This window comes from Micropterus salmoides, unplaced genomic scaffold, assembly GCF_014851395.1.
Source record: "Micropterus salmoides isolate LMB-PRFRI ecotype aquatic unplaced genomic scaffold, ASM1485139v1 Ms_hic_scaffold_16, whole genome shotgun sequence".
NCBI lineage: Eukaryota > Metazoa > Chordata > Actinopteri > Centrarchiformes > Centrarchidae > Micropterus > Micropterus salmoides.
Window position 1 is genome coordinate 16,752,522 of NW_024040707.1, and position 13,227 is coordinate 16,765,748.

The following is a 13,227-nucleotide window of genomic DNA, read 5'->3' on the forward strand; positions in this document are numbered from 1 at the left end:
AGAATGAGTGTTTGTGTCAGTGTTTCATTTCTGTGTGTGTGTGTGTGTGTGTGTGTGTGCAGATGTTAACTGTATGCACATATTTACAGAGATATAAGAGTCTGTGCCTAATAACGTGACATAGTTTTAAAGAGGATATATGTTTTCTTAAAGGATATTTTTCTGACAACTGAAGTGGAGATGGGAAATTCATTGAAGCAATAATGAAACAAACTAAAATGAAAACAACAACAAAACCTGGACTCAGCCTGTTGTTTTTCTATGACTTTACAGGTTCATAAGCCTGAATTATCATCCTGCTGCACACAGGCATACAAACCTTTAGATCTATAGTTTTTGAGATCAGTAGAGTCTTGTTTGTGAGTTAATGCCGATCATTAAATGGTAGTCATGTCCTGCAGTATGTATTATATAAAATAAAGGAAAACATTTTACCGGATTACTGTATGTATACTTGGCGACTACTTTGAGAAGGCATACATCCTTAAATGGAGAAAATATCTTTAAAAGAGAGGTATTTTGAAAAAAGAGATGTCCACTTTGGAGTGAATGCCAATGTTTGTAGTGTACTCCCTTCTGTTCACCAACTGTTTATGTAAGGACATAGTACCAGAATGCCTTGTTTATAATAAACTGGGAAATATGGTAAAGTCACAGATAGCAATACCAATTTCTCAAAGTTGCAGGAAAATATCATTTAAAGTGTTTTTGCCACTCTCAGTTTAATGTGTTGCTGGTCGATTAACATTTTTGTGGTTAGTGAGGTTTCTGTTGAATCATTTCGTCAAATAATCTGACAGAGATAATGGGGAAACTCAGAAATATTGTGGATTATTTTTGATATTATTTTAACAATTAGCTACTTGCCAGAGATAAATTTGAATAAATGCTGGATCTATGACATTATATTTCCCTTAAATATATTGCCCAACCGTCGTACAATTAAAAGGGAATTCAAAAGCATTACATAATGCAATTTCAGGTGATCAGATTTCTGTCTTAATTATTTTAATATATGTAAAATGTCACAGATTTCAGGCAATGTTTTTAGATTATATTAAAAAAGTAGATAGCTGTGTACATTACAAGCACACATAATTTATATATATAATAATTTGCCATTACTAGTAACATTTAACTTACTTGGAGTACTGTGGAGGCACATGAAATTACACAGATGCCTTTGGTCTTAACGCCTGACCTGAGTTTTATGACTCTGAATATTACGGCATCAGATTTGCTGCACGTGGCTCAGGATGTGACCACAAACACTGACACACCAACACACACAAACAGACACAGTGGCATAGACATGCGTGTATGTACGCACACGGTAACATTGTGACTCAAGCAATGTCTGCAGGGCCCAGGGTGTGTGATGTCATCAGCCTGTCCTGTTAAGTTAGTGTATTAGTGTATTCACAAGTCTACAGCTCAGTGGAGCGCAGGGCAGTGAAAACTGGCCCTAACCGGCCCACGCTAAATTTGCATTCTAGCCTACATCTCTCCTCCCATCTGACTCTCTTATATAAAATCATCCTTACAGACATCCCCGGACTGACAAGCATGATTGTTATTACTGAATATCAGTCCCCAACGTAACAATAGGGTATTCGTGAAACCTTGTTACTGATTAGTCATTTGGATTGCTGTTTAACAGAATTTAAAAGAATGATATTATCTTATAACAATAGTCAACAGGGTCAAATAATACTGTGGGTTGGTGTAAACTGTGGGCTGCTTATGCGCCGCTCTGCTAGAAATCTGATGCATACTCTGTATGCATGTGTGCTGTGGCACCACACAGACTCCCATCTCTGTCCTTCTGCTCCAGTGGTTTCCCCCGTGGCCAAGAGTACCCACAATGCACTGCTTTCATGTCAACGCATTCAGGCACCGTGAAATAATTTTCTCTTTCTCTGCCCTTTTATTTCCTCTCTTATTTTATCACTGCGTTTCCAAAAGATTTTCCTCTTTCTCCTTTCTTCAGATTTCCTTTCTTTTGCCCACATAATTTTTCTGAGATTCCTCTACTGGCATTAGTGGCCCTCATCTGTTGACAGGAGAACTCACATAGAAATCATCAAAGTTTTTAATATAAAGCTGTGCTCCACATTGGTCCTTGGTGCATATGTTGGACGGTGGAAAAGTCTGCAATACACCACATACTGTATTTGAATAGAATAATTTGCTCATTCAAGACATCTGTATTGCGTGATTACTAAAGCTTTCAATGTAAAAGGGGACTTCCAAAAGGTCTGCAGAGGAACATTAAGAAAGTTAGAGGCACCTTACTGCAAGCACTTCATCACCATCATCTGTGCTGTACAGTTCTACAGTATTGCATTAGTTCCATAATACATAAAACGTTGACTGGAAGTCATCTTGTGCCTTTGGGGAGAGGTGGGCAATGAATGATGTCATATCACAACTTTCCAAAAGATAATACATCCCTCTCTAACTTCAAGAAGCTCTTGAAAATTAATTTCGTCCCAGAAGACTTTCTCTTATAACATCTCTAACCCCTAATGTCCAACATGCACTGCCTGTGCTCGTCTTCCTGTATCTCCTTACAACTAGCTTGTCTTGATTGCTCTATTTGTTAAAGGTGCCGTGGAATGCTCATTTTCAAGTTCATATTTGTATTTAGGGTTTCTACTAGAAAATGTTTACCTGCTTTAACGTTCAAAAAACACATTATATTTCTCATACTGTCCACTGCTTCAGCACTTCTTTTCACCCTCTTTCTAAATACTGTTTTAGCTCCTGTCTCTTTAAGGCCCCCCTCCTGAAAGCCCACTTTCCCGAAGCACAGAAGAGGAGCGGGGCTTAGCTGGACCGGGCTAAATCAAGGTCTGCTCTGTGAGACTAAGGCTGTTTCTCAATATCGAGTTTGCCAAGTTCGGACTTCTGTACTTTTTTTTTCTGTACTTGGCTCGGGAGTACAAACTTCCAGAACTGGGAGCACACAGTCCGTCATTTAGCAGTTGGAACAGTTGGTCCCGTTAGTGGGCATGACCTCACATCTCCGAAAACATTGTAGCAAATTTTCAAATCAGCTCCATCTTGATAAATCGACCAGACATTTGGAGTTTAAACAATCTTAAAACTGCATTCTGTGTCACAATAACCGCAGTATTATAACTTACAGTTGTGAGTCCTCACCACTGCCATTTACATTTGTTGGCACAAAATGCATTCTGGGATACTGGCTATCCGAAGTCCACACAAGTCACCACCAATGCAGGCTCGGTAAAGCAGGCAGAGCGAGAACACATCTGGGTATTTCACTGTACTTGGCTAGATGCAGACTTTTGAATTGGTAAGTTGGGCTAATTGGTTGGGCTGCGACTAACGACGTTTCCAGTCCACAAGCACAGACAAAAATGCAGATTGAGAAACAGCTTAGGCCTCACTGATTACTGTACAAAAACACAACTTTATTCTCTGTTTCTGCTGAAACTGGATCAGAGTTAATGGAGAAAAAATTATTAGGGTTTCCCTTCGATGTCTTCCAGTTACTCTACCTCCACACAGATTTGATATGTTACTGGCTACTTTAGCAACTAACTACTGATAACAGCAGCTGCTACTGAGTTAGCCGTGCAGCTAGCTGTCCTATAGCTGATTCTGCCCAGACTGGAAGCTGTGTCTTTGGGGTTGTGTTGGTTGTGTTACACCTCTGATATTACTACAGAAGCTTTGAACCCCTGGTTCAGAGCCAGCTGATAACAGGAGCTACTGTTAGCAACAGCTAGCGGTTAGCAACAAGTAAAGGTATCTGTCCATTAGGAAACTTCCAACATTACAGAGTTGAGGCAAAGCAGGCAGAGGACATCAGAGGGAAAACTAAAAATATTTACCTTTCTTTCATAACCGTAAAAGCGCTTTCTGTGAGACTGCACTGCACAACCTACAGCTGTTGCTCTATGACCTTGTATAACCGCTAACTCTGGAACTTAAGCTGGTCTATGTAACTTTGGGGGTATAACGTAACATCTAGATCTTGTTGGCATTTGCCCATTTCTGGGGGGTTTTTGGTGCGCGAGATATACATATAAAGGAGGAAACAATGGAGATTGAGGCTCACGGTATGTCAGTTACATTTACTGAACTAATTTTATTCAGCTATGCCAAGGGAAATACAGTTTTCCATTCTACGGCACCTTTCACTCTTATTGCTTCCCCTAGGTACTTATCCCATTGATGCAGTATGTGTTAATAGCTCTTACTTGTAGTATTGCTGCTCTTACTACTATCTATTGTTACTTCTCTTACTTCTCTTACTTTACTGATTTGCATGTTGTTCCTCAAATATCAGTCCCTTTGGATAAAAGCGTCTTCCAAATAAGTAAATATAAATGTAAATGTAATACCATAACTACTTTGAAACCTTATGTCTATCTCTCTATCCTCCCCCTTTACACATTTCTTCAGTTTAATCTGCAGTTCCCTTCCTAAGTAAACCATGTTGATGCTCAACAGAACAAGGGCCGAACTTCATACCACTGATTAACTTATTGCACCAAGTTGCATTATATGGGCGTGACATTGTGGGGCTTCTGAGTCACCAGGATGTGACATGAAGCTGGCCACAATAAAATCCTCTAGGCCAGAATATGCCTTAAATAAGCACAGAGGCAAAAAAACAAATGCACAAAAGGCATTTATGAAGCTAGTTTCTATTATTATATGTAGGCAAATAATATCTGTGCTATGTTAAACTCTCGCCTTCTTTTGAACATATGTTGATGCAGGGGCAAGCACATGGACAAGAAAAGCAGCACGGTCAGTATATGTGGGCAGTGAGTGTTTCAACTCAAAAAAGAGGAAAGAAGTAGGGGTAGACAGCAGTAGACCAGGAAAACAAAGCCGACATAGCCAAGTAAGAAGAGAATATTGCAGCCTCTGTCGGTGTAGAAGTACGTGTGAGAAAGACAGAGCCACTTGAGTCTGAACTTACCCGCAGCTATGGGTGATTTCCTCTCATCCAGAAGCTGAATGGCAGTACTGGCCAATACAACACTCTTGTTTTCTGATCCTAAGCCACACGCATAAAAGCACACACAAACACAACACACACAGACACACACACACACACACACACACACAGTTCACGTCACAGTCATGTCATAATTCTTTATATTAGTTCTGACCTGACCACTAACTGTGATCCGAGGGTGAAACACTGAGCATAAATACCACAGAGTACTATTTCATGGCTACAGCTAACTGCCACAGTCCTGAGAGGAAGAGTGCATCCAAGGCAAGTCCGGCAAGTAAATAAGAGGCTTTCAGATCACTTGTATTAGCTGGCACTAATGGAAAGCCTGAGGCTGAGGACGGATGAGAACATAGTCTCTCTTTGGAGGAGAACCCATTTCTTAGAGTTAAACTGCATATGTGTGAGGTGCCTGTGATTGTGTGTGTGTGTGTTTGTGTGTGTGTCTGTATGTGTGTTCTGGCTAAGTCACTATGGAAAGGGCTGATCCTCATCCTAACATATCTTATTTCAACCCACAGCAATCAGTCCCGTCCACAAGAACACGGCCCAGAATTAATAAGAGAAGAAGGGGATATAGAGATGAATGGGAAAACGCCCAAATATGGGTGAAAAAGGAAAGTATCTTACTAATACCAGAAAATAGACAGTTTTATTTGGGCATTTAGCAAACTGTGATCTTCTTTTAAATTACCTTATAATGTGTCTTATAACTCTTGCCTGTTGTTTTTTCAGTAAACTCCCTGACAACACTAGTAAGGGTAACTAAAAAGTAACAAGTAAATGTAAGTAATTAAGTAATACGTTTCCCTAAAGAGTCGGCTTTGGGGGGAGAACTGACTCATCATCTTTTCAACGTTTAAATTCACAACTAACCTGTGTTGAAAGGTAGAGAGTAGACAAAGGTACCAGGAACCTGTTCTGCTGCTCTCTTGTACCACAGGGGAAAGTGGTCTGCGTTGAACACCCCCTCTTTGTCTTCAGCTGTGAGGAAGTCTCTTGAAGCAGACAGGAAAACAGATGTGATGATGATACAGAGGATGCATGCAGAAAACATAATACATACTCAGCGGAATCTTAAACAAAGTGAAAATCAACATGCTTTATATCTGTGTATACATACATACAGACCGAATACATATACTTAGCATACTTACTGGTTTGTAAGCTCGTCAGGCACCACAAACAGGTTAATTCTGGACAGGCCTGTTCTTGTGCCCAGGTAGGCTATCTCCACACCTTTATCAGAGTTCCTGTGTAGTAGGACAAATACATATAGTAAGTTTGCTATCAGCATCATTAAAACAGAACAGAAGCTTTTACTATCCCTTTAGATTTTTAGTAATGTCATGCAATTATTACCAGTTAACTTATTATGTAACCTATTAACACTACTATTACCAATCCAGAGAGCAAAAATGATTTTTGACTACAAGATGGATGGAGTCGATAAAAAAAACATCTTCTGTTTTCAAAAAGAACATGGAAAGAAGAAGAGTAGTATGGGTGACGCACTCAGACTTATTGAGCACGAGGCTCGTCCAGTAGGCCTCTAGAGGAGCAGTCACCACTGCGTCAAAGAGAACCTCCTGAATCAGCTCCTTGTCACCTAATAATATATTTTTACACAAACCAGACAAAACACATCAACTAAGCACTGACCATGATTAATTCTATGAGCAGAGAGAGGAATGGTGGGTTTGGAGATGAGCTATGAGTTAGATGAGAACTAACATTGTAGGTGGGGTTCGTGCCCACTGAGGTATAGTTTGATAGCCTCTATCTGGGACAGGTAGCGGTGCTCAGGGTGCTCGTCTGTGTTGCAGTATGTCCTGCAATAAACAAAATGGACAATAAGGACTGTAATCACAATGCAAGCCTAATCATATAACCCAACTTTCAGTTACTTTTGCATTACAAGGCATCTATGATGAAAAAAATGTGAAGTATAACAAAAGGTTTTCCTATTTACAAGTATTAGTTTGAAAAGCATTTACTGTAATTTGTTTAGATGTTGGTTACCAATCCTGGTGACCACAAGTCATCAAGTGACACAAACCATCAAGTCAAAGTCTTACATATTGCAAAGTTATTATATAACTCTAGTACTGCAGTTAAATTTCTGATTTTGTAATTAGGAAGCATATTTAGGATAGAGTCCAAGCACAATGTCAGTTGAATAAGGGATGAGAATAACATTGTCAGAACGGAAACGTACAGCGGTGTAGAGATACTCTTACCATTCATCTGCCAGCGCTACATCAGGATGCTCCAAGTCATGAAGTCCTGTAACAAAATAAGAACTATATATCTCAAACTAAGTGAGCAAAAGCGCTCAATATGAACTCATAATAATAGGGGTCGGCATCTACACCTCAAATGCACACGCTCTTATACACACACACCAGGGGTGAAAAATTTCTTTTTTGAATGGATGTGACAGGCCTGATTAGATCAGGAAGAGCCAAGTCATGCTCAGAGGGCTCCGCATGATGGACATGTTTAGAGAAACACACAGACACAGACAGACAGACACACACACACACACACACCACCACCAGCACCACATGAATATTAACATGCATGAGGCTGGACATGAAAAAAGATACACAGAGGCACACATACACACTGTCAAGACATGGACAAGTACAACACACTTAAGGAGCCACTAAAGAAATATTTTACTTCCTGTCCAATTGTGGCTTTCAAGTTCATTATCACTACATTAATATTGAATGTTTGTGGTGTGTGTGTGTGTGTGTGTGTGAGAGAGAGAGTGAAAGAGAGAGAGAGAGACAGAACGATGATATGCTACTATATATTACATTTTGTATACCCAACAATATATAAAGTAGACCTCTATCTCAGTGCTGCTTACATGTTGATCAATAACAAACCCACAATATAATATAAAGGTCTTAAAGGAGCCATTCTGCATCAGTTCTTTTACTTGAGATACTTAAGAACTGTTAGTGGGGTTCCCTCTATTTCCTGAAAATGCCCTCAGCTATAGAGTGTAATTGTGTAGTTGACACATGCTTCAAGAAAACTCTGTAGACGTTTGTTTCAAATGTGTACTGAACAAAATACAAAAAATGAAACAGGCGAACACAATAAACAAGGTAAGAACTATAATCACCTCAAAGTATGGTGTGCTCTCTAGGCACATTAGCTTTAACTAAATTAAAGGACAATTTCTGTATGTTGAAATCTGGGCCCTATTTTCAAATATTTTGGTGTCCAAATGACTAGTATGTACAAAAAGCTTTTGTATCTGCGACCCTGCGGGTACCCTGTGGCTTCAACATGGTCCTTCAGGGCAAGTGTGCCCAAAAAGTGCTTCTTTTTGCCACTGACAGGCTCAGGCTGTTATCCCAGGTGTCTGACAACATCATGGAAAGGATCCCTACAAGCGACTCACGGTGACGCCCTTTATTTTTAATGAGAAGCAGAAGTCTCGTTCAAGGACAATTCAAGCTCTGAAATCTCGTGAGAGTCCAGTTGTTAGCAGGAAGACGATGGTGGAAACGTGAGTCGGAGTTGGAGAGAGGAGTTTCTTGTGTTGGAGTAACATTAGGAAATGAAGTCTTGCTAGCAGCTCCTGTATGTACACAACAAACTCCTCACCCCACTTTTTCACCGTCATCTTCCTGCAACAACTCGCCTCTCAGAGTTTCTTGTCAAAAACAAAGGGTGCCACTGGGAGTCACTTGTAGGGATCCTTTCCATGATACCTTACATAACAGTCTGAGCCTGTCAGTGGCAAAAAGAAGCACTTTTTGTCGACATAATTTTGAAGGACACAATTGCGTTGCAGCCACTGCAGCTGGTTCGTGCCTGCCGGCTGAAGTCATCTACTTTTTGTACCTACTAGTCATTTCAGCACCAAATTATGTGAAAACAGGGCCCAGATTTAAAAGTATAAAAATGATCCTTTAACTAACAAGCGCAAACAGCAAAACAATAACTTGTAATGGAGGATTACATACATATATATGGTATTATATGTATAATGTGGCCTTAGTATTTTTGATGAAAGAGGAAAAAATGAATGAAAGACTGAAAAGTGAGAAAAGCAGAGAAGGAAGGAGGGAGGATTTCCTACCTTCCTCCACTGTGACATTCCCTCTGAAGAAAAACTTCCCATGGCCTCTGGAAAGAGCTACCCCTAGGCTAAAAAAAAGAAAAGTTTGTCAAATTACAACACACCAGTTCTTTATTGTACATAGCCATTCTAAACTTTTTTCACTGCACACAGAATGTCTCCAATTTTCTTACCTGAAAGGAGTCCCCTTGATGTCTGTGTAGTAGTAGTCATTATGCAACACCAGGACACGTTTCTGAAATAAAAAAGAGATGAATAGTTCCATTATATTACAGTAGGCAGTACAATGGCGGTTTTCTGATTTGATTTCCTGCAGTCTGGCTCCATCTAGTGGTGCAGAGAGGTTATGATGTGGTTGGTAGTTAGCAAGACGACCTGTTACTCTGCAGGATGGATGTGGTTTTGCTGAGTATTTGGATAAGGATTGTGAATATACATGTGTGTACATTTGAGTGTATGCGTGTGTGTGCATTTACATATTGAATGCTAAATAATCAGGGTAACGTATAATGCTTTTTACTAAGCTTTGAAAATGCAGTGCACACACACACACACACACACACACACACACACACACACACACACACATACACACCTGAATGCCTCTCACTCTCTCTCTCTCTCTGATAGGCAAGTAGTAAAAAAGAATCACTGGGCTGCTGTCTCTCCCCGTATTCAACATGTGCTTGGTGGAGATAAGGGGCTCACACACACACAGACACACACCAGTGCATGCAGAGCAAACAAAATCAGAAACAAAATCCCCAAGTCAATCCTGTACATCACTGTGCCAAGTGTAACAACCCCTTGGAAGAGTGGATTCTCCCTGCTGAGTATTTTCTCTGGCACGCCCTTTGGAACCATCAGAAAAGTGCTTGTTTGTGTGTGTTTGTAAATTTCAGAATTTTGAATTTCTCACCCCTTTGTCAACACTCTTCTTCACCTCCATGGAGAAGGTCCCTGTCTTCCTGTTGACCATGGCATTTCTCAGCTAGCAGCACAAAGCACATACCAAATCTCAGACGTCAGATTTTTACTGTGAGGGGCACTGTGATCAAACTTAATGTAGATTTACTGCAAGTGTCTCACCGTGTCATCCTTATCCTCCCATTCCACCTCAGACAGATCCACACTGCTGTAGTTTGGCTTCCTTCGCTTCTTACCATCACCGTACTGGACACACAAAGACAAAGGTACTGAAGAAAATTAAACACAAAGCATATACTGCACCACACTAGAGCTGCAATTACTGATTATTTTCACAATCAATTAATCTATTATACATTATAACATTTTAATTTGTCATTTATATGTCGGAAAACAGTCATAAATACCTATAAACACAACTTCCCAGAGCCAAAGGTGACATTCCCAAATTCTTTTATTTTGTTTAAAACCCAGTAGTAGTCCGTTTAAACCACATAAAACATCATTTCAGGAGCTGAAAGCACCAAATAAATGACAAATGATAATGGACATTTTTTATTTTGTGTCACGACAGGAGAATGTTAGTTTAGCTTTGCATAAAGATGGGAAGCAAGGAGAAACAGCTAGTCTGTCTCTGTCCAAAGTAAAAAAAACAAAAACACATCCACCTACCAGCACCTTAAAAGCTCACTATTAACATGCTCTATCTCATTTGTTTAATTAGTACACAAAACAGGAAGTTACCTTAGTTATTAGTTAATTAATGTACTTAGTTAACTTAATTATTAGTTAATTATTGTACTTAGTTAACTTAGTTATTGTTGTTACCTTGTAACAACTGACTTCCTGGAGTCTTTCGAGTTTGCCAGGCAACCAGGCTAAGCCAGGCTAATTGTCCCGTGGTGGTAGCTTCTTACTTAACAAATGGATACGACAGCAGTATGGAATTTCTCACCTAACTCTCGGCAAGAAATAGAATAACTATTCCTTTGATCAACTGACTGTTTCAGCACTATACCAGCACTGATGACTTGTCCATTGATAGTGAGCCTAATTTGAATTTCTTTAGAGAGGGATAACTAAATGCATGTGTTTGTGATTCATTGTTATTTATCGATCATTTAGAAGGAGTCTGTCTGATGTAGACATTAAATAAAGATGACAGAAGCCAGAGTACTGGGCTTAATAATCTCTACTATATGTACTGGGGTGTGGGCTGCAACTAATGATTATTTTCATTACTGATTAGTCTGTCGACCATCTTCACAGCCCAATGAAATGCACTGTACTGACATAATTTTTACACTTGAGAGGCTGAAATCAGAGACTTTGGACATTTTTTACTTAAAAAAATTACTAAAAACGAATAATTGATTATCAAAATAGTTGGCGGTTCATTTAATACTTGACAACAAATTGATTAATCGACTAATCGTTGCAGCTCTAGCGTCTACTCTATGTGTGTACTTGTCAGTCTCCCTCTCTGTTCATCTGCCAGTGAGGACAACCTCCCACCCCTCATTAGTTGTTAAACACTGTTCATTAACGTCTTAAATTAGACCACTATTAAACCATCTGTCTGTTTCATTGTCTGTTCACTCTTTTCCTCTATGCATGTTCTCCTAAATCATTGTTATCCCTCCATATCTCTCTGTTTTCATCCAGTGTTGCACCCTGCTTTGTCATGCTGCACCTATTCTCACGTTAAGCAGGTTCCTTGCTCTCCACAATCTCCCTCCCCTCCCTCTCCGCACTCTCTCCTCATCCTCTTGTGAGAGGAGTGAGTGAGTACAATAGAGTTAATCGCAGCCATTCATAAGCTGTATCTCTGTCTATTCACAGCACAGTGGAGGCCTGGAACACACTCTGTCCTCATCTACATACCACCACGCAGCCAACACACACGCGCAACACACAACTCCTCACCAATTTCTTTTCCCAATGTGACAACGAAATCAGTAATTGACTTGACATGAACTCAAGAGTTAGTATTCCTCTGTCGCATTTACAAAATAAATTAATACATTTGAACTTCAATCTCCGTGCCCTAAAAAGGGGTTGTTATGATAATAATGTTCACACTTAGTTAACTTGTTCCAGAGCATCTGAATGGGGCTGGAGATAATACTCACAAGTGGCCGTAGATCAGGATGGGTGAGGATGTAGCCATTGTTGGTGATTGCAAAGGCGTAGCCGTGAATGCCCAGCTAGGAGAATACACACACACACACGCGCGCTTCATATGGATGCTTGACAAATCTGTGCCTAATTGTAAATCTGGGCTAATCAAGCTCTTTGTGTTTTACTGGCAGAATCTTTGTCTTTGCTATGAAACTCACAGAACTGCACAATACACAGGGATGGTGCCATTCATCGACATCTGGACAAATAACACACTTTCAAATGTCAAATCCAACCAAGCTTCATATCTACAAGTTAAAGAAATCGGTGGGGAACACTATCAGAATGCGTAAGTATGCACAGTGTATAATTTTCCTGTCATTACAGGACTTGAGGAAGGAGCCGTGAATAATCAGTGTCAAAACATTAACACAACCTGTGATTTATCTGCTATTGGGGTTGGCATCCAATTACTGCACTGTAAAGTTGGATTCCTGCTTTAGTTTTTTACTGACTTAGCATACAGGTGAATGGCACACTAACAAAGCAAAATAATGTGGTTTAACAGATAGAGAAGATACAAAAGATATCTAAGATTTGTTCTGATTATAAACAGTGTGATGGTGTAGAGGGGTATCTCATACAGCCATTGTGATTTACAATAATTATAACTAAATGATGTTGGGAGTGGTACCTTATATTTGGGGATGGTCTTGAGCAGCTCAGAGACAGGTACGTCTGTCCCAACCACCCCTAGTAGGATGCCACGGTTTCTCTGGAAGCACACCACATTACAAATATCCTTAAGTTGCATTTGAAAGGTTACATACATAACACAATTTCCATTTTATATCACTAATTGTAAATGGTGACTAAATTGTATTCATAACGAGGCAGAGTCGGTGGTTATAATGTGTTATGGAACATGGTCGGAGATTCTTGCCGCACATTGACATAAACTGGTATTACTATTAGTTATAAAACATTAAATCAAAAGGTCATAATACGTTATGAACTTTAGCGCCTAATGCATGTTTGTAAGTGATTATAACAACTGTTATAATGTCTTATG

General features: G+C 39.7%; 1 protein-coding gene across 2 annotated transcripts in view; it reads right to left on the bottom strand.

Moving 5' to 3' along the window:
- cacna2d3a (calcium channel, voltage-dependent, alpha 2/delta subunit 3a) overlaps positions 1–13,227 on the bottom strand; it is a 131,444-nt gene that overhangs the window by 25,563 nt on the left and 92,654 nt on the right. For both annotated transcript variants that reach the window (XM_038723463.1, XM_038723464.1), the window contains 12 exons: positions 12,850–12,930; positions 12,167–12,241; positions 10,197–10,280; positions 10,027–10,098; positions 9,281–9,342; positions 9,108–9,175; positions 7,243–7,288; positions 6,737–6,834; positions 6,518–6,611; positions 6,160–6,255; positions 5,879–6,000; positions 4,964–5,041 (listed from right to left, as the gene is read on the bottom strand). In XM_038723463.1, coding sequence (XP_038579391.1) covers positions 4,964–5,041; positions 5,879–6,000; positions 6,160–6,255; positions 6,518–6,611; positions 6,737–6,834; positions 7,243–7,288; positions 9,108–9,175; positions 9,281–9,342; positions 10,027–10,098; positions 10,197–10,280; positions 12,167–12,241; positions 12,850–12,930 — 976 coding nt within the window. The remainder of the gene's footprint in view (positions 1–4,963; positions 5,042–5,878; positions 6,001–6,159; positions 6,256–6,517; positions 6,612–6,736; positions 6,835–7,242; positions 7,289–9,107; positions 9,176–9,280; positions 9,343–10,026; positions 10,099–10,196; positions 10,281–12,166; positions 12,242–12,849; positions 12,931–13,227) is intronic.